The sequence below is a fragment of the Onychostruthus taczanowskii genome, unplaced genomic scaffold (genome assembly GCF_017590055.1).
Source record: "Onychostruthus taczanowskii isolate IOZ18803 unplaced genomic scaffold, ASM1759005v1 scaffold45, whole genome shotgun sequence".
In the NCBI taxonomy this organism is placed as follows: Eukaryota; Metazoa; Chordata; class Aves; order Passeriformes; family Passeridae; genus Onychostruthus; species Onychostruthus taczanowskii.
In genome coordinates this window covers 4,064,463-4,091,088 of record NW_024502014.1, presented here as the reverse complement: position 1 = coordinate 4,091,088, position 26,626 = coordinate 4,064,463, and the positions used below count along the sequence as shown (strand labels likewise).

General features: G+C 37.7%; 1 protein-coding gene across 1 annotated transcript in view; it reads right to left on the bottom strand.

Moving 5' to 3' along the window:
• LOC121341103 (collagen alpha-4(IV) chain-like) overlaps positions 1 to 26,626 on the bottom strand; it is a 67,961-nt gene that overhangs the window by 29,284 nt on the left and 12,051 nt on the right. Inside the window, exons 5-20 of the mRNA XM_041414331.1 lie at positions 21,230 to 21,364; positions 20,289 to 20,333; positions 16,651 to 16,767; positions 14,030 to 14,098; positions 13,744 to 13,779; positions 12,935 to 12,997; positions 12,452 to 12,487; positions 12,225 to 12,266; positions 11,218 to 11,298; positions 9,777 to 9,830; positions 8,451 to 8,510; positions 7,807 to 7,851; positions 6,761 to 6,814; positions 2,679 to 2,748; positions 1,097 to 1,201; positions 377 to 541 (exon numbers count right to left, since the gene is read on the bottom strand). Of these exons, the coding sequence (XP_041270265.1) occupies positions 377 to 541; positions 1,097 to 1,201; positions 2,679 to 2,748; positions 6,761 to 6,814; positions 7,807 to 7,851; positions 8,451 to 8,510; positions 9,777 to 9,830; positions 11,218 to 11,298; positions 12,225 to 12,266; positions 12,452 to 12,487; positions 12,935 to 12,997; positions 13,744 to 13,779; positions 14,030 to 14,098; positions 16,651 to 16,767; positions 20,289 to 20,333; positions 21,230 to 21,364 (1,177 nt within the window). The remainder of the gene's footprint in view (positions 1 to 376; positions 542 to 1,096; positions 1,202 to 2,678; positions 2,749 to 6,760; positions 6,815 to 7,806; positions 7,852 to 8,450; positions 8,511 to 9,776; positions 9,831 to 11,217; positions 11,299 to 12,224; positions 12,267 to 12,451; positions 12,488 to 12,934; positions 12,998 to 13,743; positions 13,780 to 14,029; positions 14,099 to 16,650; positions 16,768 to 20,288; positions 20,334 to 21,229; positions 21,365 to 26,626) is intronic.

Sequence of the window (26,626 nt, the reverse complement as noted above, 5' to 3'; positions counted from 1 at the left end):
TTTTTTCTACTTAGAACTCTGCTTTTTCTTTTCTAAAGGATGCAGATTTGGGTTTCCTCCTCAGTATTTTTAAGTTAAACAGTTAAAAACTGGTCTATTAGAGCAAAGCACTTTGGTCTAATGAACCATTTTAAATTTTAATTTTAATATGTGTGTTACTTTTGTGGGTTTAAATCACCCAGAAAACTATGAAAATCTTGAAATCTCGCTGATCAAAAGCTAATAGGAAAAATATGGTTTCAGCATCCCATGAAAACATTGAAATAGCTGTCAAAATGCATTTTTCACTTCTCTGTATTTGTAGCACCAACAAAAGCAATGGATCTATGAATCTGCAGAATTCTATTCCTGTTATATGCATTGCTATTAAACCTACTGGGTAGTCCAGGTAAGCCTTGTCTTCCTGGCTGCCCTGGTAGGCCTGGTGGTCCAGGAAATCCCGGTCTTCCTGGGATTAATTCACCTGTTCCAGGCAAACCAGGGTCCCCTTGAAAACCTTGAGGTCCTGGTGCCCCACTTACTCCTGGTAGGCCAGGAAGACCTGAAAAAAAAAGAAAGGTAAATAGCCCACACAATATTAATGTGAGATATCAAGGAGGAAACTCCAGAAAATTCAGAACTGCCCTGAAACATAGCTTCTATAAAACTAATGCTTGAATCCTTAGGTTTTTCAGGATCCACAAGAGAAGAGGTTCCTTTTCAAATGCTTCTTTTCGTCCTTGTCTCCGTTATCTCTTTTCCAGACATCCCAGTTACTCCAGCTCCTCATACAGAGCAAAGCCATCCTCAGCACAAGCCTTTATATATTTTTGAGATGGAAAGCAGAAATTTTAAGCACAGCACTCCAGACACAGTTATACCATGGGTCTACCATGGTAGTATTCTCCTTTGTCTTCTGTTCCTTTTCTAGTCATTCCTAATGTTTTGCTTGGATAATTTTGTTTCTTTTTCTGGCTATTAAGTGCTGAGTTTATATTTTTACTGAACAGTCTTTACAGTTGGTGACTTGGATCAAGCAAGAGCAAAGAACAGTTTTCCTTCAGATGCTTTCTTTCCTTCTGGTGCATAGTTCACATTTATCCTCTACTTCTCTTACTTGTTCCATCATATCCTGGTCTTCCTAGAAGGCCTGAAGGACCAATTGGTCCAACTGACCCCATTTCACCAACAGGACCTGGAAATCCAGGATCTCCTCGTGGACCTACAGAAAATTACAGAAACATGTGAGTTGAACACCTTATAGAATTGACAGCTTAAATCTAAATTAAGCTGCAACCAAAATTATAATTTGGAAACTACACAAGAGTAAAATAACTCATGAAACATTTTAAAATGTGTAACAATTTAATTTTAATGTGGGAGGATTTGGTTACTTTTCTATGGATTCCAGTCCATATCACAAGCACATTTTTAACTCTTGATCACTTTGTAGAAGTATCTTTGTGCTGTGTATTACAAAATGCTGAGAGAAATGTTTGCCCAAAATAAACACATCAGCATTTAAAATAAATAATGGATTTCATGTTATGTTCTTTGGCAGTACACACAGGGAGTTCATTTCAGGATCACCTTAGTTGAAATTATTCAGATTTTTAAAAGTCTATTTTCAAAATTGCTACAAATAATATTTAAAGTTGCAAGTACATATTGATAAAACCTGAATCAGATGCAAACAGCTTCATTAAATTGGAAAATAACATATTGGCAGTAGTTCTGTTCTCTATTGTTCTAAAGGGCTCTTTCTCTGAAGATTGTATCCACTCACACACCATGCATATGAATGAATGTTACTTGAGATATTAAGTATGGGGTTGTTTGTTGTATGGACTGGAAACCATGGAAGTCTGTGGAAAAAATTTAATTTATTTTAGGACAAGGCCCCTATCTAAAGGGGAGGTTCTGCTGAACTGGGGTTTTGTTGTAACTTACTTCTGTGATCACAAGAAATTTGTAGTGCTGCATTGTAGAAATACAATTTATGATGAGCTCTCTGTTGAAATATTCTCACAAGACAAACTCTCCAGGTATTAGATGCAAAAGCACAATCTTGCAGGCAGCAGACCTGGCTGCTCCCCACTGCTTCCTGCTATGAAATAAGAACTTCTACACATCTTTTCACCCATTAGATGAGTAAAATGGGTATAAAGGGAGCTGGGACATTAAAACCCAGCCTGAGGTTTAGGGAGGAAAGTAATAAATTGACAGGTATTCTGTTGGGAGTACTAGTCCCAGGATTTTCCTCCTGCAAACAGGAAGCTTGATTGTAGCCTAAAATCTGTGTGTTGTGGCAATACTGAAAACTCCTAAATGACAATGGCAAGGCAGGTGTTCTTATCTGCTGTCCATTAACCAGCACAGGCTTATTTTTCATCGATTTTTTGTAGCTATGCTTAGGTCCAAGAACAAGAGAGTCCTTCAGATCTAGTTGTGACTGTATGTACAAAGATCTTTCACACAAACAAACATTCAATGTGACATTTGTATGTTTAACATAGTTCCAGGAGGATCAGCAAGACAAACAAACACAAAAATGTGGCCAAACCCACAAACACAGCCTGTGGCACTGGGAGTGTTTTAGGATTCTGTCCCCTGCACCCTTAATGACCACTTTCACACACCTTAGCAAAGCAGGTGCTGCAGTTTATACAGCACAAAGACTAGTCAAAAATAGATATAACCTTTTATAGGAAGTGGTGGAGTTCCAACAGCTCCAGGAGGACCTGGGGGCCCTTTTTCTCCTGGATCCCCCTGTAAGAGTCCAACAATAATTTTTTTATGTATATACAAATATATGGTGTACTAGAATGTAACTAAGTATTTAAACAGTGGAGAGATATGTAAGGATGTGACACACACTGCCCAGGAAACTTGATTTTGACACTTTGCAGCATTTAAAACCAAGCAAAAAGATTTAAAATAATCATTATCTTTCAGGATACCAGTGGCTGCACAGTAATATACACATCAAACATATCTATTTAACTCTTTAGAACATGTGACTGCTGTATTTGATTTCATTCATTCATTGTAAATATGACTCAACTACAGTAAATCAGTATCCATTTAATTGAGATATTTTGATTTAACAACCAATCTGTAATTAAAAATTACAGAAATTCTGTATCAGGATTAGGAAATTACTTCTATGACAGATAAGCATAAAGAAAAACAGTTTCACTGTCTAACAGCTATTATCAATGGTAAGACATACTCAAAGCTCTTACAAGAAGTTTAAAACATCTGCATTAGGGAAACATGAAAGTGCTTGCTAATGGTGAGGAAAATCACTTCTGCTTGGAGGTTTTCCAAATTAACTTGGATTTTGCTACTGAGAATTGCAAGTGAAGTGGACTTTAGGGAAGTCTTTTATGTGGCAAATTGTATTAGACCTTTTGCTTTGTAGATTAGAAATCAGCTCTCCTTTTGCACAAATGGGACCTAAGAAAACAAGAATGTCAGTGTGGGAACTGCGTAGTGAGGCTGCATTCCCAGACTGGACTCCAGGGCCTTTTAGGACACAGACAAGGAGAACTGGATATTCATCCTTACACAAGTGAAAACAAGGTCTCTGTGCCCCTTTCTTGGCTTTTTTTTTTTTTTTTTAAATGCTATCTCTACAGTAGTTAGACAGTTCTGTCACTGACTGCTGCCCTCTTGATCTCTGGCCTGTTTCTTTTGACTGTATCTTGCAAAATGAAAAAATATCCTTGTGTCATCTTTGTTTCTTTGAAACAGGAAGATAAATTTGTCTTTCCTAATGACACAGAAGAGCCTTCTGTGTGGCAGGAAAGAAAAAGTAAAACTAGTGGTTTTCCTCCTCTGATAAATTTAGAAAGCATTTTGAGCTTTAAAATTAATTTAATGATGATAAAGATTTGTATAATAGATGTATTTGGCCCAAGTCTTATACAATTTTCATGCTGATTTTAAAATGACGCAACCAGAACAAAAGAAAGAACTGAAGAGTAATGAGCCAATGTCAAACATGTCTGTTCTTGGTATCTCAAGTAATAAATTCCACTTGTGGTCTCTGAAAATCTGGTTTTAGGCTGTTAGGGCTAATGACCTCTCTGGCCGGCAGCTGCTGTTGCTGTGCTTTCACCATTGGTACACTCCTACACAATGGCATAGATCTCTTTAGATTATTTTGTTGACTGATACTGTTTTCTCTTCCCCTAAAAACTTCAGAAGAATCAACTTTCCAACAGTTTATTTTTTTTATAAAAATCATGTTGCCAGCACCCAGGCTTAGGCATCAAAAGCTATGGCAACAATTCCTTGAAGTCCACTCTTTGCTTTTAGAAATAGTTACCATTTTTTAAAGATGAAATCTACTTTCAATGCAATTGGGGTTTTTTTCTGAGTCTCTACACCTTAAATCTGAATGCATTTTCTGTGCAATTTTAGATTTTCTATGAACATGTTTGTTTCATGTATGAACATGTTTGTTTCAGAAAAATCTACACAAGGACAGGCTATTCCCAGGAGAAGTTACAATCATATTCTTGTTTCTTCAGTGCATGTGATTTTTAGTGGATCCTAAGCAACAGCTACTGAGGGCAGCTAAACAGTTGATGCAGTCTGGATAGGTCTGTCCCTTTCAGGAATACTCAGATTTCCCCAATGACTTCCCAATCAAAACTACAGCATCTGTGCAATCACTCAGGATTCTGCATATCTGTAGTATTACCCTTTTTTTTTAAAGTTGTGTCTATACTTGATTTGATTTCTTTTGCTGTGGGCACTAGCAATTGTAATTTCATCTTTCTGATTCATTACTGCAGGACTTCAACCATTCCCCTAGCATAACCTGCCAACAATTAATCATGTTTTTTGTTTACTGTTTGCAGTGTTAACTGATGGCTACTCAGATGGAGTCTGAGGAATGCACTACTCTGTCTATAATGTGACTTGTCTCAAGTTTGTTAATGAGGCCCCAAATTAAAACAATATGTACATCTGGGTGAGAACTTTTTAAGAACAAAACACTTAAGATTTGATTCTAGATTTTGGCAGTATTGGACTGCAATGAATTTTCTGTTTAAATCTGATATTAAATATTTCAGTTTAATTAGTGCCTAAATGATATCACTGTGTTGTGAAGTTGATAACAGCCAAAGAGGATGAAAAGTAATATCTGTGGGCAATTTTTTCCCCTGGGTATGACCACATAATTAAAATCGTGGCTGAAGAAGCTGGTGTAGCATTCACCTGGCAGTCCTAACTTTGAAAGTAAGTCTGTGACTAAGCCAGATGTTTTTATTGTACTTTTACTTATTTACTTTGTTTGCCATTTTTCATTTGCAAACATGCTTTGAAAAACTGTCTGTTGCTTTATATTTGTGTGCTTTCTACTGTGTCTTTAGCTGTATACTACTTATGATAAGTTTGCATCAACCACAGTTTACTTCTTTGTGTTACCACAGATTATGCAGAGCATGTTCCAATCTTTAGTTTATAACAGAGGTAGATGATTTTTGTGCAAATCTCTTGAAGAAAATTTACTGGTTTATATGCAGTTTTTAAAAAAATTATTTCAGAGGGAAATAAACATTCCTTGACTTTGTCTTCCAGAATATTGAAGCCAAGTTCATTAGTGTCACAATTTCTACAGTAATGTTTTTCTCCTCTGTATTGCAATAATAACTTTGATGAGTTTTTTCAACCTTGGTGTCTCTCCTGCTGATTCTGTCACCCACCTTCTGCATTGCAGCATTTCACTTCTCCTCTTGCCCATACACTGCTGACCACTTGGACCCTACCCCACGATTCCTTAGGCCTTTCCCCCTGGCTAGATCACTGCTGCTTTGCTCCCTCTAGGGTCCAGAACTGCTTTTTTCTTCCAAATGTGCTTTAGCATTGTAGGTTCCACAGGAAATATAACAGTTCCCTTCATTCAAGTGTTTGCTGTTACTCAGAATTACAATATGATCCAGTAGTCAGAATTTCATTGGTTCTGCAGCCTGCAGAAGAAAACTCCATCAGCTTTGTCCTGAAATGTCACTAGACTGACACCTGGGTCCTCTGAAATTGTTCTAAGCATCTCTTCCACATTTTAAGTATTTTCCTGTTTTACTGCTTAGCACTGGGATGTGACACCTACACTTCTAATCCCTAATGGAAAGCAGCAGGTATTGTAAAACAAAAGGCATTTAGTGTCATCTAAGTGAGCCAAAGTAGGAAATGTTTAAGCACAGATGGTGTGAAGGAGTCCACTTCCTTACCATTCCAGTAAACATCTTGGAACAGTTACTTAAATGAACGGATTGAACACATGCCAAGAGATTTTGGTAAATCATGCAAACAGGCCCATCTGAATGGAGTTTTGCCACCTCATTTGGGGCCAGTTTTCATCCTTGTTTATAGGAACATACTATTAACTAAATAGCAGCTTCCTTTACCTCCCATACCTCCCTGGGGAATGCAGCTCAACTGTAAATACCTTGCAGAGAACAACAATTCATGGATTAGGAAGCTATCCTTGTATACTTACAGGTAACTATTGGGATTAAAAAAATAGAATATCCACTATAAAAATAGAATAAATAGAATATAATTCCCACTCCCACATGCACCAGCTATGAATGTTTTCTTACATTGCTATTTTCTACCATGGTGATGAATAACTATAACTATCATGAAAACAGTAAACCTTTACATAAATTTTGTATAAAGGGAAATGGCCTGATAAGTGGGTACATTTGGGAGAAATATTGGCACAGAGGGGAGTGGGGTGTGAACATGCGGTCATTTTTTTTACCTGTATGCCTGGATAGCCAGGTTGTCCAGGAAAACCAGCAAATCCTGTTTCACCCTGGAAAGGATCACATAAATACAAATTGATTAATCTGTTAAGACATAATTAATTGAGCAAAACCAAGTCATACAGTACTGTCATGTTGTAATTTTGTCCACAGAGAATTCACTGGGTTTGTACAGGAGGTGGTGTTTCACAGACTCTCCTGTGTTGGAAAAGTCATAGCATATATTGCCAGGTTATTCAGACAGTGCTCAGCAGATTCAGCAAAGCTGGGGCAAAGAATTAGCTGGAATACATACCAGCAGTCTCTGACAGACTGTCTGCTTAATACAGCTGAAATTGGTTGGCTGCTTGCTGAATGATTCTCTTAAACTACTGCATGGAAAGTAGCTGCGCATCATTTTTTTAAATGATTTTCTAATATACTCATCCAGCCAGTACTCAAACTCTTTAGGTAGGCAAGAGTGAAAAACAAAGTGAAAAGTATTTTTGCAGATAAAACAGTCACCTGGAACATAACTCTAGAAGCAAATATTTATACATTAATGTGATTTATGAACAGCATGATCACTACCTTAACTAGAGTTGGGCAAGATATAGATCTATATACATACATCTATTGTTCTTTATTCCAGTAAGATGTTGTAAGTTCATAAGTAAAATTTAGCATCACTGGAATTTCTCAAGCCAGAAACATGAACAAAACATGCATGCACCACAAAATTACACAAATAATGTCACCATAAAAAAGAAAGTTAACATGCTGCATAACTTTTCTATTATGCTGTATGTGTGTCCCACTGACTTTTCCTCCTCCTTACGACTTCAGATTCCATTAGGATATTTCAGCCAAATTTCAGAGTGGCAGAAATTCAAAGACACAGAGTTCATGCAGCTTCTGTGGCAACAGGTAGCAGAATAGAAAAGAAAGAATGCAATCTGATCTGTGAAGTATGTGGAAATTCCAAATCTGCACAAATCCACAGAAAACAAAATCTCATTGATCCCACTGTTCAGAGAGCTGCTTATACTTTCTGCCTTCATACCTTCATTCCAGGAAAGCCTGCAGGTCCGTAAGAACCAGGATGACCCTAATAAAAACAAGTAGACTGTAAGGTAAAACAGTAAAAACTTATTTAAAATTAAACCTTTTCAGAACTGCTGATAGTTAACATTACATACTTGGGATATCTTACAAAAACATTGCAAAGCTTTTGCAAATAATTTCTGTGAGAAATGGACAAGAATTAGAACTATAGACCAAAGCAAGTCAGTCAAATTTCCCCTTAACTTTTTTTACCATATTGCATCAAGCACAGTAGTGGAATGCTGCTCCACTTCAGCACTGTTAGGCAAATCCAGCACAAGTAAAGTTGCTGTAAAAAACTGCTATCAGCACGTATGGAGAACATTAAAATTACTGTGTAAGTACTGTGCTGTTCCAGAGCAGCTTTGTGCTGGTCCAAATATTTAGAGGATAACCCTACAGATTCACTTTCTTTCCAAGCAAAGAAAGCTCATGTTTAATTGTGAGACAGGGTAAGTCCCAGGGCAAGTCTCCTAAATATTCTATACAGGAAGCATGACAGATTAGTTAAAAAAAAATCTTTAAAGTCTTTCTTGAAATTGCAAACTTAAACTGCCTAATTGTAGTAAATTTGTGATATAATTTATTGTGCAGCTTTCTTACCTGTAAGCCAGGGAATCCAGGGAGGCCTTTTTCACCCTTTTCTCCTCTCCCAAGTACACCCTAGAGCAGTCAAAATATTTTTTTTAACAAAGATGCTCAGTGAAGTGTGCCATACATTTTAATTTTTGTGCATGTTTACTAAATGATGTATGCATTACATAGATGGATCTTGTTTCACTTGTGAGGCTCAGTCACTGGGGCTGACTTCACACAGCATCACCAGCAGTGCCTAAGTAACTCCAGTTATTTGAGGAACCTGCTCTGGTCTCTTCTCTAAGTTTCATATTATTTCAGCAGTTGAATTTGTAAATATTTTTTCTAAAGTTTTGGGCATCATTTGAGCTGCTTCAGTTGGTTTCTCTCTTCCTGCTTATGCCTAACAAGTGTATGTATTATCATTACATAGACAACTAGTACTGGAGCGTGCATATAAAGCCCATATGTTTCAATGTAAATATGATAGAAAAAGATTAGCTTTGTTCTCTTTTCCAGTGCCAAGTAACAGTGGTCTTTTTATGATGGAAAATGAACTTCTGAAAAAGTGCCAGACTTACAACTCAGAAATGTGATGTTCGTGCTTCTCATTTTTTTTCTTCTGCTACAAAGCTAAATAAGTTTTTAACATAAACTAGAGTCATTCTTTTGTCTCCAATTTCCTCTTTTTTTTCTGAGATCTGACAGCTTCCTGCCTATGGATTTTCACCTTCTGGCACCTCCATGTTTAAATTGATCATGTTGACAGAAAGAAAAGAAAATACAGAATAGCCAGTAAAAAGCAACTGTCTCTCCAAACAGGTGACTTTGCCTTCTCTACCCTTGGGGGCATCCACAATGTAAAGTTAAAGTCTGTCCTCAACCTTCTGTGGTAAATATACATGATGCCCTACTAAGAACACATTCATATAATTTCTGTTTCTCTTCCTGAGGAAAAAGAATATGTACTTGTATTTTCTTCACAGAGTTAAAGTCTGTCCTCAACCTTCTGTGGTAAATATACATGATGCCCCACAGAAGAACACATTCATATCATTTCTGTTTCTCTTCTTGAGGAAAAATAATCTGTACTTGTTTCTTCACAATTCCAATCCATTATGTCAACAGCCCAGCTGGCAACAACACTGACTTTTTGCTACCAGGCAACACTCAATAGGTATGTATAAAACACTCAGAAAGATTTTCCAAAGGGTTTTGAAATATTTTTGCTTTCACACTGATTTAGGCAGTGATTAAATTTCACAGCCAAAAATGCTGTGCTTTAGAAGTTTAACATAATAACCACACAAGGACTTTGCCAGCACCATGGGAAAAAAAAGTCCCATTACTTACTTTGGGTCCACGTGGCCCTCTGTATCCTGTTACCCCAGGTAATCCTTTTTGGCCCTACAAATAAAAGGAAAGTTTTTGTGTATATTAATATGCAGGATATGTCTATGTGCTGCTTAATGTTTTTAAAGTCCTACTCTGAATTAGAAGTGTTAAACGGTATGTTTTTAAGCACTGGGTGTATTTCTTTAGGTGTCCTAGACACAAGAAAAGTAAGAAAAACATTTATGTACTTATCTTTATTTCTGTTAATGCTGTCAAACCAGCATAATGACTGTGGAGGGAGATATATGTATCTTTTCACATCCAAGGATCTGCAAGTCAGGGCTTTGTTCCTACAAATATGCATGACAGTAGTTCTTTTTTTAAATTGCTGCTCTTCTTGGTTTGATGCAAGTACTCACAAGCATGAAATCTACACTTTTGAGCACAGCCCCAGTTTGAATAGCTGCTTACATGGCCATGATTGTGTTGTGTTGTAGAGCAGCAAATGTTCCACTTCCCAGGAAGCTGGGAAGTTTATGGAGGTTCTTTTGGTCCTTTCCCTCTCTTCATACACCTGTATAGCAGCTGTTTGCATGATCAAAGCCCAAGGTCCAACATGTGAAATCTACTGGCTCCCTGAGTTGAGGCTGCAAGGAGCTGGCAATGCCAACTTCATCTTTTCATTTGTGTATTTGATAAAATCAGACTTGAGGGTGCAGAGTGCTCTGTACAATAGAAGGCTCTGTAACACAGTTTTTGTTTTAAAAAACATGGGTTACAAACATTCTAATGTTCCAAGCCACTCAGCTGTAGCTATGGTGTGATCTTGAATGAGGAAGTACAAGTTGTTCAGGAAAGTTGTGGATGCCCCATTCTTAGAAAAGTTCAAGGTCAGTTTGCATGAGGCTTTGAGCAACCTGGTCTAGTGGAAGGCAGCCCTGCCCATGGCAGAAGGATTGGGACTACCTGATCTTTTAGGGACTCTTCCAACCCAAATGATTCCATTATCCTGTGATAAAACTTGCAATAAAAATTGACAACAAAATCACACAATTTTTCTATTAAAAAGAGCCCCTTAGAAGGGTTAGGGTTAGTTCAAAACTGTAGATTGGAGTACAGTTGCCAGTGATAGGCAAAATTTTAAGTATTAGTGAAGAGCCAGAAAGAGATTCAATAGCAAAGTAACCGAATTTGCTAATGACAAAAACTGAAGAGCACTAAAGCAAGGGCAGTATCTCCTTTCTGCATCAAGACAGTCTTCCCTCCAGAACATGAGCTAAAGTATACGTGGTGTGTCCCCTCTGAAAGCTTGTAGGAAGGATGCTGAACACAGGATTTTGCTGCAGCTGGTGGTTTCTTACAGAAAGATAGGTATGTCTTATGCCACCCTTGCAAAAATTACATCACAGGATTGTACTTGCCAAGTTGAATACTGTTAAATATGATGACAAATTAACACCTTTTGTCCTTTGAACAGCTGAGCTCCAGGAGGTCCAACTAACAGCGGTGACCCAGGTGGCCCAGGCAGTCCAATGTCACCCTGTGGAAGCCAAAGCAACAGCAGAGATGTTCCATGCAGCATTTCAGTGACACTCAGCTTGTTTTCCTGTTGTACCATAGCACTACAGATTTCTGCACTCACTGAAAATGTACTAATTACCTGCAGATAAAGGTTTGCACTGAGATCTGTAAGCCTCTTTACCATCTGCGCAGATGAGTAAGGTTGGCAGTCTAATCTCCTAGTCTCCTGACTCATTAAAAATGATGTTACAGCTAAGGAAATAAATGAGAATGCCTGGCTCCTGCTCCAAATCTGCTGTGGAAATAGTAGTTACAGGACTGTCATATCTCTTATGGGTATATACAGTCTCTCATGTTCTAGACCAAAGCCTTTGAGCACAAGACTTTGTGAATGTGAAATAAAATTATTGATTTGCTGTGGAAAGTTGTGTATGTTAGACACTTGCACAAATTTTAAGAACTGATTGCAGCAATTCATAGAAGGAATATCAAATATTCCACATTGGCTCTATATATCCTGAATATGCTAATATAGGTGGAGACTGGTAAAGAACTATTATTATGTGCTTCTTACACCCTTTCCTTGACATCTGTTCTGCACTTAGCAAGAGATGAGTTTCAGGGACTAGTCTGGTCCAGCCCCTATCACTAAGTAATCACAAATACTGGTGTGATTACCTAGGCAGAGTCTGTTCAGAATGTGTGTAAATGCTAAGTAACACTGACTGTCGCTTTTCAAAATCTTCAGAATGTGCTTGATTCCAGAATGCAGCTCATGAAGGAATTCCTTCTGCTCAGAATTAATTGATTCAATCACTTCTTCTGTTCTAACATGATTAGCAGGACACAAAGCCACAAATTAATGGGTTCCAGGGAACTAAACAAGACTCTATTATTCTTCTAACTTTGCAGCAATAATATATTTAATATTATTTGTTTTCTTACCGGCTCCCCCTTTTGTCCATCCACTCCAATCCCTGGATTTCCCTAATTGATAAAGAATGTACACAGTTTCAGCATGATCAGAAAATATTAACATTAGAGTTTTATCAAGTAACTATTTTGAAAGTTTTTGAAGATTTGAAAAGCTTGATAACAAATAAACAAAAGGAACATTTCAAATACTTGTATAAATTATTATTTCACTAACAGCTTCAGAAGTTATTACCCACCTGTTCACCTGGCAAACCAGGGTAACCTGGAACACCCTTTAAAAGAGAATGAAGACAAGTGAATATGTCTGATTTAGAGACAGGTTTTGAAAATTTTTTCGTCTTGCTCATAGGACCTAGAGGCAGAATTTTCTCTTGGGGTGTACCTATTCCAAAGTGCAATTTACGTCACTTGGTCACTGCTTTCAGGAGGGCTGACCTCTGGTTTCCCCCTTTCCTCTCTCCCACAGGTGCTCTTGGGAAAAGGGATTAAGGAGAGAGCACTAGGAGAATTTCTCCATGACCACAGACGTTCATGCAGGCATGGGAAGGAACAACATATTCCTCATCTTCCAAACTCATAAGGTAAAGCAAAAATCTATCTTATTACCTGCCTCAAAAATTACTTTTAGGCTTTGATTCACATTAAAGCAAGTTCTAAAATGGGTAGACAAGAATGAATGCATATCCTAAGGCAAGGCTGTATAACTGTGGGGATCTTACAGGCAAGCCTGGATGGCCTGGGTATCCAGATGGGCCTGTTGTACCTCTTGACCCCCTAGGTCCCTGGAAAAGATTGAAAAAGGTCTTTTTGTGAACACAGAAATAACTTGTCCTTTTCTACACAAACCCAGCCCCTCTAAAACACCTTAGATTCAGCCTACTGGCCACTGGATTCCACCCATAGCCCAAAGCTTACACCATGCCTGAAATCTCCCTTGACTAGAGCAGCCCAGCAGCAGCCTCTGGGCAATACTGGACAAGGCACAGTTCTATGTTGTTAATGCATGGAGAGTTCACTTTGTCAGCAATTGTGCTATGGTGAAGGGACTTGATACAATTCATCAATGAATGCCTTTTTGAAGGGTATAACAAGAGGAACCCAAAAACATCAACAATGTGATTCAGCAACAAATTAAACTCTCTCTTCTTCTTCCATGTTCTTATAGCTGGAATATCATAGAGTGCTACTTCTTCTTGGGAGACCCATCAGATATTGTAGAAGAAGATTTCACTTCTTGAATTTCCCAGAGAAAATATTCTGTGAATACCAGGGCAACAGCTGCTCCACACACAGCTAATGCAGGTGAGGATGGTCTGTTTCTGCTCCCTCTCAGCCAACATGAACTAGCCATGGGAACAGACTATACAGACTTGTTGTTTCTCAATGATGCTTCTCTTGATGTTTATTCGGGAATTTTGCTCTTTAAGGCAGGCAGAGAGAAACCCCAATACTTCTTACCATATTAAGGAGAAAAAAGTGAAGATCTTCAAGACAAAAAGCAGTTATAGAACCCACTGACTGTACTTACAGGCATGCCAGGGGGTCCAGGATCACCTCTCTCTCCCTGTAATGACAATAATTTAGCAAATGAACCAGTTCAAGCTTTCTTGTGGATATTTTCTGACTTTACAGATATTAAGATCATAAACTAGCTGTTTGATCATGAACAGCTGTTAGAGTTGTATATGTGTTTTTAATTTATTTTCTTTTTTTCCCCATTAAGTTTTATAACTAGTGAGGAGTAATGCAACAATTACATTTACCATACATGTTTTCCTACAAATAGATGATTTTTTCCACAATCAGATACTTACTGGAAGTCCTTTTCCAAAATGTAAAATATACACTGAATTTCCTTTTTCTCCTTTTTGCCCTGGAATTCCCTTTAAAGAAAAAGAATCTTTTAAAACATGATCCACTTACTGATATCCTACATTTCCATGGAGAATGAATGATAACTTCTCAGGCTGTGACTTTCTGGTGCCCCTATATCACAAGGTAATCCACTAGGATCATGAATAATCATTTTATCTAACAAAACCTTCTGTGGAGTTGAGCAAACCAGGTTCCCACAGCTTCTGGATTCCTGCTCTGTTAAGATGCTCCTTAGCACCTTGTCCTTCAATATTCTACAATCTTCACAAATCTTGTCCATAATATCAATATGCCTTTTTTTTCTTTCAGGGAGGCAGTGGCTTTAAGTACTAGCACACTGTCTTCCATGAAAGTTCATTGTGTGATTCAGAAGAATTTAAAGTGATACTGGATGCAGCTAAAAAAAAAAAATCAAAGTATGGACTGTATTAGATGCATAGTATTCAATATTTCCATCTGTTAGGAAACCTGTTTCAGTTTATTAAAAAAATCTGATACCTAAGAGCCCTAGATTTTAAGAACTAAGTTCCCATGCTATTTGCTGTGGGGTCATTTATAAAACCTTGCTAATTGTAGCACCCTCAAAAACTCAATCTGAGTTAGCATGAACAGACTATTTATTTTGCAAAATTTAACTGCAATGCTCAATTTACTGTTAAGAGCATGATATGCACATATCTGAAGAATGTAACATATAAATATCCTATTTCTGAAGTTTTTCCATTTGAAATCCAAATACAGTGGATATAATTTAACTAAGTTAACTACCTGACTACTGAGTTGAATAAAATGGGACACTGTCAGCCACTTATAAACATAAACTGGCTGTCCAAATCCTGCAGTCAGAATGAAACAGGGAAGGTATTTCTCCCTGGAATGGTACAATAAAAGGAAGAATTACAGCTGTCTGCATCTGGTATAGCTACAGTACATTGGATACAGATTACAGGTAAACGACAGCTACTAGGGAACACATTAAACAAAACAAAAGTTGTTCTTGTCTTTAGTTATTTTACACGTGGTATCTTGTATAATAAAACATTTTTGTTAGATTCAGTTTGTTATCCTCTATATTATTACAGATAGAAATTACTTTATTTTCCAACAAGGTCAATGAAGTAAAGCCGATGTATATGTACATGGTGTTAAATAAAATTATGCAGGACAATGGTATAAATAAGAATTAGATAAAAATGTTGGCTGTAATGTACAGTCAATTTAGCACCTGGTGCAACAAATCTATTTAAAAATAGGCCATCTGCATAGAGAGGTTGGAAGAGCATTCTTGCACACAAGCAAATAGGGTTACTCTGTGTTGTTTTTCTGAGTAGCTAAATGAATTTGCAGTGGAATTTTAGTATGCCATCCAAGGCTACATGCATATTGTGTCTCCCTGTTCTTGTAGGTTGCAAATATAGGCCTTCCAAAGAGCACGCTCCCAAAATTGGTAGGATTTATGGTGTCCCATGTTCCATTTTTCCTTTCTGTCACTTGTCTAATTACAAAAAGTAAACTCTATTTTGAAGGCCATAATACATAAGAAAATAGAGGTGAAATTAGAGTTTCAGCAGAAGTAACAAGTTACTTGCAGAGGTATTACAAATGAGGTTATTAGTAAGTTTATAATGTTGTGTCTTTCATAGCATGAAATTGTATTTTATTCTAATTTTTATCTTTGGTAACATCATTACACTCTTGCACCCTCTCCACATTTTTCTAATGGCTGAATTCAGCATTTTATTTAGCTCTCACTAAACACATTTTATTTTTAATGTAAAGTGCAGTTGTTTTTATTGGGTTACTTAAAAAAATTCAGGGAAGCTGTTAGACCAACTAATCAGCTCTTATTCATTCAGAACTAAAACTTGTTTCCACAATAAGTCAAAGACTGGTGACTAGAACTGTTCAGCAAAATTTCTTTGGAGCTACAGTAATTTATTTCCCTTAATGACAAGAATCTTTTTATCTTCAGTAGTCAAGTACTGCTAACACAGCTACTTAAACAATTTTAAAGTGCATTCCATTTTACCAGAAAAAGTAACCAAATATTAAAGGGCTAATTTCAAACATTTTAACTGTGGAACGATCTCGGCATATACAGTTACATGTCCAGGCAAGACTAGGAGTGCACAGAGCACATATGTGTAAAAAAGGGGTACCAAATCTTAGAGTAGAACAGGATTTAGCCTTGTTGAACCTTCCACTTATTTCTAAGTCATCCCATGTATGTCCCTACTAGTAATGCTTTTAAGAAATTTCAAGTACTAATAATAGTAAGGTGGTTTCAAGCTACTCCTTTTCAGCTGGAGTGGCAATTCTGGGGAAACAAGACAGAATTTAACTCTCAAGGCAGCCATATGTACTTCAAGGATATAGAAGCTTATTTCACTTTCAAGCTTAATCTGTTAAGGCAGTGTTTCACTCCCATTAACCTGAGTAAGAATTCCTGGTAATTCCCTGTGCAGCACTGTAAAGCTGATGCCACAGTCTAAGAGTCATTTTAAGAGCTGTAAGCCTGGAGGAGAAATGCACATGCACAGTGGGAATGCCTTTCACATACATAAGGACCTCTTGGTCCCATATAACCGTTTTCTCCTGGAAATCCTGGGTCTCCCCTCGAGCCATTGCAGCCATCCAAACCATGCTTGCCTCTGGGTCCTTCCCTTCCTGGGAGGCCCTGAAAGACAGTTTAATATTTATGAGAAATACACCATGATTAATGGAAAATTACTTTTTACATTAACAGAACAGTTCAGAAACAAATCTATCTCAGTTGTGAATGAGATGACCTCTCACGGTGGTGTTGGTTTCATATTCTTCTGCATGAGAAATGTCTTCTATTTTGAATAGATTTTTTGTGGTGTCGAACAAATTAGGTAAGTCTTTTGTTTATTTGGGTTTTTTGATACATAGCAAATATAACACGGTTATACTAACACAGGTCAAGTGGACCAGACTGTGTTTTCACTTGAGTGAAAAAGGAATGTTCTGTCCTCTCAGAGAATACAGACTCTAGCTCTCTAGCAATATTCTTTCTTGTGGCTGTTGTCCTGGTTTTAACAAAGTCTGGTTTCAGTTGGGGGCAGTCCATGGGCTGTGGGGGTGGTTCCCTATGGGGACCTGGCAGAGCCAGTCAGCTGGCTAGTTATGAAGATTGACACCTGGTTAAATCACCTAAAAGAGTTGTGGGAAAACACATTTAAAAACGAGCAAAGCCTGGGAAAACTCTCTTGGCTGCCAGCCTTTGAAAAGCTAACCGGCCAGGCTGGCCCACGCAGCCAGGTTGGCTCAGCCCGCAGCATGGTGCGGCTTGGCTGAGATTTCTGCCCCCTGAGGGGTGGGGAGCAGGCTGCCGAGCCCCTTCGTGGCAGAGTCGCTGATCCTTTTTCCGGTGGCACCGCTGGGCCATGCCGGCCAGGGGCTATATTGGCACCGGGAGCAACCATGCAGCCCCGCGCTCAGCACGGGGGCGGCCCCAAGGCCAGGAGTGGCTGGGGTGGCTGCAGGGGCTATATTGGCACCGGGAGCAACCATGCAGCCCCGCGGTCAGCACGGGGGGCAGCCCCAAGGCCAGGAGTGGATGGGGTGGCTGGGGCAACTATCTCTGCACAGTTTGTGAAGAACTTTGTTTGCTTAGCTGCTTTTAGCCAGCCATCCTGTGGACAGGACAAAGGCAGTGGCAGCAGCTTTTCTTGTTCGGTGCCCCTCATGAAGAAAAGGCATGGGGTAGCACTGGCAGCCAGCGCAACTCGCACGGTGTCGATGGGGAGCACATAACCAACAGGGAGGCATGGCGAGCGATTTCCCCGATGCAGAGCCTGGAGGAGACCAACCTTTCAGCGCTGCAGGACTCTATAAGACTGTTTCAATTGATACAGCTTGAGAACAAACAAAATCAGAAAAAGGAAAGGTGAGGACACGTAGAGAAAACAACATGGGATGCTGAGATCACTGAAGAGGAAGTCCAATTTGAGATGGGAGGGGATTGAGGAGATGCCTTAGTCTTGGGCTGAAATTCTTTTGTGATGCTATGGTGAAGATATATTTGATATATCAGACTTTGTTTTTTCTCTGTAATTCATGGAATGCAATGGGGTGATGTAGCATCCTAGCTACAGCTGTGAGCAGAAACGGCATAGTTGAAATAAACAGATGTTGCTGTAGCTGTGATACAATGAGAAGTTTGAACAGAGAGAAATGAGAGAGATGAGAAACCTTGCCTTCCAGGAATGGAAGAAGAAAACATCTGTTCCCAGAGATGGATGAAAAAGAACTCTTGTTTTTATGCTAGAACAGCTCATCCTTAAAATAGCACCCCAGTAAGTGGACATGGCCCATGGAAGCAGCTGTGGGAAAGCTGCAAGGCATGGCAGGGAATTTGACACAAACAGATTCTTCCTTTCTTGGGCGGCTGATGCACTGTGACATTGAGGCCATGAGAGAACTGTTTCTTGTGGAGAAGTCTCCATGGCATGGCAAGAGAGACTCCTCTCCCTTAGAGAACTGAAGAAAGACTATTTTTAGAGGTGGTAAACTGACTGAAAGTCCCAGGTTTTGTCTCTTTATGTTGTCAGTGGGAAAGAAAAGAGGGTGTGTGAGGAGAAGTGTTCTGAAGGTTTTATTCCAATTTTCTTATTATTTTTCTTTTATTTCTGTTAATAAAAGTTTTCTTTATACCCTTAAAAGTTTTGAGCCTGTGTTGCCCTCCTCCTAATCCATATCTCACAGCAGAAAATGAGTAAATAATTCTAGTGGGTGCACTGGCGATTTAAAAAAAAAAAAAATTAATTTCAAGCAGCCTCATGTTTTTTAATTGTTAGGATAAAACAAGTAAAAAGAGGACATAGCTTGACCCAGGCACACAGTAATTACAGAGATTGTGGTTTTTCTAACCTAGTAATAACTAACCAGTGTCCAGATAAGGATTAGGAAACTGGGCAATGAAACAATGAGATTTTTCTTGGAATGATCTTCCTGTTGGAGAAAAAAAACCCTATTTTTCACAGAATTAAAGAGTTTTGTATTGACAAAATATAAATTTTGACAAAAAAAAAAATTTTTGTAGGGGAAGTCTGAAAAATTGTCAAGAGAGTACCCTGGTCATTTACCTGAAACACTTTTGTCAATTCTACCTTCTTGTCTGTAAATGCTTCAGTCTAATTTGTGGACACTGTTTTTAAATTAACATTCTTTGCAAAAAGAATATACATTTCTCAGGAACACTTTCTGTGCCTAATTTTGGGCTTGTGACCTCTCCATTATCCAGGCTCTGTAAATGCTTCAGTCTAATTTGTGGACACTGTTTTTAAATTAACATTATTTGCAAAAAGAATATACATTTCTTGGGAACACTTCCTTTTTCTGTGCCAAGTTTTGGGCTTGTGACCAAAATACCATTACCCAGGTATTTTGGCAACAGTCCCACTGTCAAATGTGGACAGCTGACAAGCAGATGCTACAACACCCACTCGGCTTTTAGTTCTGTTTTTACTTTCAAAATTCAACATTTTAACTTTCTTTGAGCCACATGAAACTGGTAGCATCACAGGAATTCAATTCTAGCAGAGTATTTTGAAAAATGCATTTTCTAAGATACTATTTCACCAATTAATAAAAATACATTATCGCATTTTCTAAGATACTATTTCACCAATTTTCATGTTGAAGAAGACATTAATAAAAATACATTGTCACATCCTTATAAAGACATATTTAGGACCCACTTTGCTTATTCAGTCCCTATTCAGGTTAAAATTACGGGACTAAGTGGTTGGGTTTCTTCCTGCAAAAGGACTATAAGCAAAAATCAGAATGTTTGAATAAAAACCAGTGCACTGTGTGATGTATTTTCAGAGATGTTAAGAATGAACCAAGCAGACTATGGTGTGCTATAGATCCTGAGAGAAGAAATACTCTGCTTTTAAGCCTAGTGGTAGTCTCTGCCTTCACTGCCCCACTCCTGCATGAAAATTCTCTACTTACCTCTTTGGGATTTGGTGGTCTTTGTTATCAATAGGAAACACAGCTGAAGTTAACCTAGTTATTTTACATTTTTTCAAAACATGTAACTCTCTAAGAGAAATTATATCAACAAGTTTAAAGCCAAACAACTTAGTCAGTATATTATTCTGTTAGAGGACTTGCTATGAATTTATGGGACCTGTAATTTTTATAAAGAAATAGTTGTTTAATACGTACAGGAACACCATCTAAACCAGGAAATCCTGGAACTCCAGTTGGGCCCTAAAAAGAGGTGATATGAGAAAACAAAGTTGAGGAGGTCATTACTTAAAAAAAATGAAAAACAAGAATATGTGGTACTATATAGAAAGAAACAAAAAACCAGTCTTGTTTGAAATATGAATCAAAAGCCATAATTTTCAGAAATTAAGTATCTGAAAAAAACTTCTGTGGGCCTAGCAGAAGACTAATGCCAACAGTTACCTGTGTACCAGGTGGTACAGTACAGGACAAACATCTAATACTTCATAGCCATTCATCCTCCGAAGATTATAAATTGACAGAGTGGGAAGTTGCCTGTAACTTATAAAATATTTCTGTACATAATTTCACAATCCTGCTCCTGGTTTGATAAAACCAGCAGTACAATTTTTGTTACAGCATTTACATTTGAGGTGTGCTAGATACTGACATTAGTGATTTCACTCTGAGATCAGTCAAATTAGACTATTACAACTAATATGAAGTACCAAGGGCCAGGGATTGTACAGGTATGAAAGATATGAATCTGAACTTCAATTTATACTCTCTAAGTGGTAATAAAATTCTTTATAGTGCAGCATTTTTAAAAGCACCATACTGTTCCCTCCAGCTCCACATTTCTACACATTCTTTGAGGTTAAGGAGGATGTGTGGTACATGACAATCAGAGTCTGTCTGTTCATCATATTTTGTGTCTTCTGACACAAAAAATTCTAATTTTGTGATCCACAGCAAAAAAATCTCCTGAAATATTTTTTCAAGAATTGATTATCTGTAATTAACTTCTGTGAGAATTTTGTGTGAGCAAGTGTATAGTTTGGCAAGTGCTTTTTGGTCATTCAGGTTCTGTTTCACTTATCAACATTTAACATTACACACTGTATACACCTAAAAGAGCTGTCTGTGGTGTTTCCTACCTTATCACCTTTTTCTCCAGCTGGCCCAGGCTTCCCATTCTCACCTCTCTGTCCTTTCTCCCCTGGCAGACCAGCTGGTCCTGTAGATCCCAAGGACCCAATCGGACCTTGAGCTCCCAGCTCACCAGGCTGACCCTGAAAAGAGTCCAAAGAAGTGAATGACTATTGCTGTAACCCCCACAGCAATTCAGAGATGACCCTGTGCATAAAACGAGGCTTACAATGTATAAATATTCACAATTCAAAACAGCTGCTGGACAGCCTGCAAAACTGAATTCGGTGCTGTAGGAACACAACCTTCAAGTTTAACAGCATGCTGAAGGTGATCACTTCTTTTCACCTTCATCAGGTCTCCAAGACCACTCTCTGAGATGCTTGGGATAACCTGCAAGACTTCCTGGCTCCACCAATTTAAGTATCATCTCTCGCAAGCCTAGGACTCCAATGAGCATTGTGTTTTCCCACAGAAAAATGAGAACTCATTTTATACAAAGTGACTTTGTATACAAAATTAGAACAAATCAAGCAAGTTCCCTCTTTCAAGTCATGGTGTGCCAATTAAGTTTTTCTAGCTCACATTTTTCATAATCACTCTCATATCTTAATGCCTCATGTAAAATTAGTGAATTTTCCTGGAGAAAAAAAATAATAGTTATTAGCTAACATATTTACAGAAAGCATCAGTTTTAATAGATTGTGTTAAAATGGGTTGGGAGGTAAAAGAATGTAACTTCTATAAATAGCTCTAAATGGAGTACTTGTACCTTCATTACCATACAATCTCCATAGATTTCTGTTAACTTTTCCAAGGTAATATACATTCTCCTATAGTAAAATTAACTCCCATGCCAACAGGACTGTTTAGTCTATAACACTGGTGTGGAGTTGTTTCAGATGTGTTGCAGTTTTTCTTCTGTGCTGCTCAATAACTATGCAATCATAGATTCAAAGTGCTGAATGAAGCAAGCTTTCTAATCAGGCTTCACATGTGAGCTGTCTACACTTCCACCCTACAAAAATCTATGTATTTCCAAGACTTTATTTCTCTTACATATCTTTTTAATTTTATATAATTATCCTTGTTTACCTATAACTTGTTGTTTCCAAACTGAAGAATGTTTTGCTTTGCAGACTTCATACATAAGTTATGCTAAGTTATTATAATTAATTCTATTAGTCACACAGTATGTATAATCAATCAATAATTTGTTATAGTATAGAATTAATTATTATAATTTATTATAATCCAGTATTTTAAAAGAGAGCAAAATGGAACCCCACACATTGCTGAGAAAACCATATGGCATTAGGACCACTGGAGGGCAGTAAAAGATATTTCATTATTCACGGAAATAACAGATTATATCTTTACTTTTATGAATGGATTGAAGGAAGAAAAAAAGATGGAAATGAAAGATGATTGTAAGAAAATATGTAGCTTCAGGAAGCAAAAGAACTGAATGCTTGCTTCTCATTGTAAACATTTCAACAGGCTGAATCTGTCTGGACAAAATCTTGTGAATTACAATCAGGGACTTAAGCTTCTTTTACTTTTTATTTATTTTCTAATTGTCTTTTTAAAATCCGTGTGATTTGACAGTGAAAAGAAGTGAAAAAATGTATGACATGCATCATTCAGTCAAATAAAACAGAGAAGGTAATTTACTACACGTTTGAACAGGAACATACTCTAGGTTCTTGCCACAGTGGAAGCAGGGCTAGATGACCATTGGCCCTTGAACTATGAACAGGAACTTAGTCCAGAGGCTGGGAAAAGAAATCCTACACTTAGAAATAAGGACCATCTGAAAAAAAGAATCCTCATACGAGTCATGTTCCATTTATCTTTACTCGCTGCTCTCACTTCAGCCTTGATCCTGCTTCCAGAGAAGCCACTGGCAAAAATTCCAGGGCAGACTCAGCATGTTGTCTTCTCTAACAGTTACAATTTTTGTGATACCAGAATTTCAGTAATGTAAAATATTATGCAAATTAAGTGCTACTGGTATTAGAAGCTGATGATTCTGCATCCTTGTTAACAGTGAATGGACAGTTGGGATTCTGGGTGTTGAGTGTTTGCTTGCATGAGCAGTTGCAGCCTAGCTACTCGCAGAGCCTTGCTCATTCTATGTTAGAATGAATTTATTAATTGAAGTACTTCTAAGGTAGCTATTATGCCCTTTAAATACTTGATTGAAAAAATAATTGGACAACCATTTTAATTAAAGCATCATTTTGAGTACAAGTGTAATGAATCACACTAATTTAATAAAATACAATTCTTTGAACCATTAACTTTACTGGAAGTGGTATGGCTTTTTAGTTCTCTAAACTATCAGTTACCTTGCAAAATGCATCATTCATCAACAGGAAAAAAAAAGCATAAGATGTTTTACACTAATTTTTAATGCATTTGTCTTTTAATGCATTTTGTTGACAACAGGTAACTGCACCAACTTCAGTATTTTTAATTAATAGTGCATATGCTCTGCATTCAAGAGTTGAAAGAGAAAACTTTCAAAACATGCTATATACTTTGGACAGTTAAGAAACATGATTTTTATTGCACTCAGAAAAAAAGCTGAAACACTGTAGGCATCCTATGGTAGTTATTATAATTAAAAAATAAAATAAAAACTTCCAGGACATGTAGTCCTTTAGGTTGGTAAAATGTCTTCATTTGCTGCTACACTGTGAATTTAATTGACTTCATGGTCTTCAGTTGAAGGTAGTGAAGTCATAGAACAGAGTCACTGAATTCAGAATTCACAATGGGTTTGGCAGCTGATACAACTTTAGCATGCCATGTGAAGCTGATGGATTCTCTCTCTTTCTTTCAGCTCAAAGACTGATAATGACTGGAGCTTTGTTAAGACCAAACTGATACCATGCCATAACATCTATTATCACATCTATTATTTGTGCCCATCCAATGTGACTACCACAGCATTACAGTCTCAGGACAGCTGTAAAAATAAAGAGGATGAAGGTAGTCATGCTCATGTGGAAATGACAAATTAGCTCAGATAAAATGAACAGAATATTATGCCCGCTCTGCCATCTGATGCCAATAAATTCCTCTAGGTTTTCAGTGCCTTGTTAATTGTCTAGGTCAGGAGCTACCATGCCAAGACTATGGTCTGTTATTTTAGCATATCCTGGGCTTGACCTGCAGTAAGAAATTGACTTTAAACAAAACAAGGCTGTATTTTTTTTTAATTAACTTTAGCTTCCTAAGACTAAGACTGCAAGTACTTCAGAATCATGCAACAAAACATTTAATGCTCTTTGGAAAAGGCAATGGCCAAGGTTAACTGGATTTTTTTTTAATGCAGGAGACTGAAGGGCAGCTGATTTTAAGAGTGCCTTGAGCACTTAGCTGTCTCAAGCACAATGTTTTAAAGGAGTCTTAGTTGGAATAAAAACGTCATGCTACTCAAGTGAATTGTCTTGCTTCTTGTTATCAAAAAAGTCAAAAGAAGCCCAGTTATCACCTTCAGTGAAGACAGTACCCTATGTCACAGGCTATGGAGATGTACCAGTGATTTGTGAAATGCACTTACCTTCTGTTCATTAGAACAAAAGTGAAAATGCTCACACAGACTGTAGGCAAACAATACAGCAGCCCTTTGCACTGTGCACTGGACTCTGGCTTGTAACCAGTCTTTTTCATTTCACCAGGAGCAGGACAGAGCAAGAAGGAAAGGAAAGCAGTCTGTGGGCAAGAAAGGAGTGCTTGCAAAGGCATTTGGAGAGATGTTTTATTTTGTAATTTGCTTAGTGAGATGGGGGCATCTGCTGCTGCTCTAAGCCCCACCCATGTCCTCTCCCCCTTTGGAAGAGCTGCTCAATTACGCAGCAAAGCCACATCTTCCAGGGTTTGGAGGGGTGTCCGTTCTGGGAAGATTTTACTCCTCACTGTGTAAGGCTAGAACCAAACTAATTTTCACTGTGAGTCAAGGCTCAAAAAAAAACCAGAACAAACCCTCTTCTAAATATAAACTTGATTAAGATGAGATAAATCTGAGAAATCACACAATTTGGCATTAAATCCAGTCTATTGTCCTTAATACATTAGATAATTTTTTTTCACCAAATTAGCAGATTTTAGCCAAGAAAATGCAATAATAATAGTTACAGTTTGACTTTTCATAGAATCAGAGAATGGTTTGAGATAGAAGGGATCTTAAAGATCAAGTAGGTCCAAACACCCTGCTATGGTTAGGATGACCTTCTACTAGACCAGGTCACTCAAAACCTGGCCTTGGACACTTCCAAGGATGAGGCATCCACAATTCCCTGGGCAACCTGTGCTAGGCCTAATTACCCTTACAGTAAATAATTTCTTCCTCATATCAAATCTAAATTCTCTTTCAGCCTGAAGCCACTACCTCTTGTTCTGTCACTACAGACCCTTGTATATCGTCTGTCTTTCTTTTAAAGAACATCTGAACCATGCTCTAAACTCTTGGAAAATTTGCCAACTTATCATATTTGGCAACTTTTTTATATTTTTCAGTTATGTAATATACTACAAGAAAAAAACCCCTGATGATGCAGTTTAGTATTCACAGTGATACTTCACAGAACAAATGACAAATCACAGTGAAGTGCTGAAAACATCTTTCACAATGTATACTTAGGTTTTAACCCTGTGGGACTATGAAAAGGAAAACAAAAACTATCCAAAAAGCCAGTGGGTGTCACTATTGTGTTAAACAAACTCAACAAATCATAATTGAGCACTGAAACTCTTAACTGCTAATGGCTGAAAGCAGAGAGCTACAAATAGATCATAGATACTATAGAAATAGACCACAAATAATTAACATGAGCTTAGCTAATAAAATTAAATTGAGTTTTGCTCTGTACTATTTTTTTGAAGTCACTGTTGACAATTTTTGGTTGATTCAAATCTGTAAAAAAGAATGGTTTTGTACAGTTTTATCTTGCTTGATGTAGAAAAGCTTGTCAATCAGTATGGTAGGACAGGGGAACCAAAAGTATTAAGAAACGAAAGATGCTCAAGAACAAAAGGAGGGATAACTAACAAGGTCAAAACTTCTGAAAATTTGAAAAATGTCTAATATGAGAAATGCTAATTTACAGATGCTGTAGCTGGGCATTGTGTATGATGAACAACCTCAAAGAGACCTTGCAGTGATTGGTGTGATTCTCCTTACAGACTGGAGTGGTTCTGTTTCTATGGTTCTGTGTCCATTCCACATTCTGGTAAGCAGGATCCATTCCCTACCAGTTCAAATCCTGACTTCTGCAGTCAGAGAACTGCCTATTCCTCTGATCAGTTACAAAACAAAACAAAAGAAAAAAAAAAAAAAAGTGTGGTCTGCTTCAGATAGATTTAGGGGTCTCATTTCTCTGGGTCTGTTTTATAGA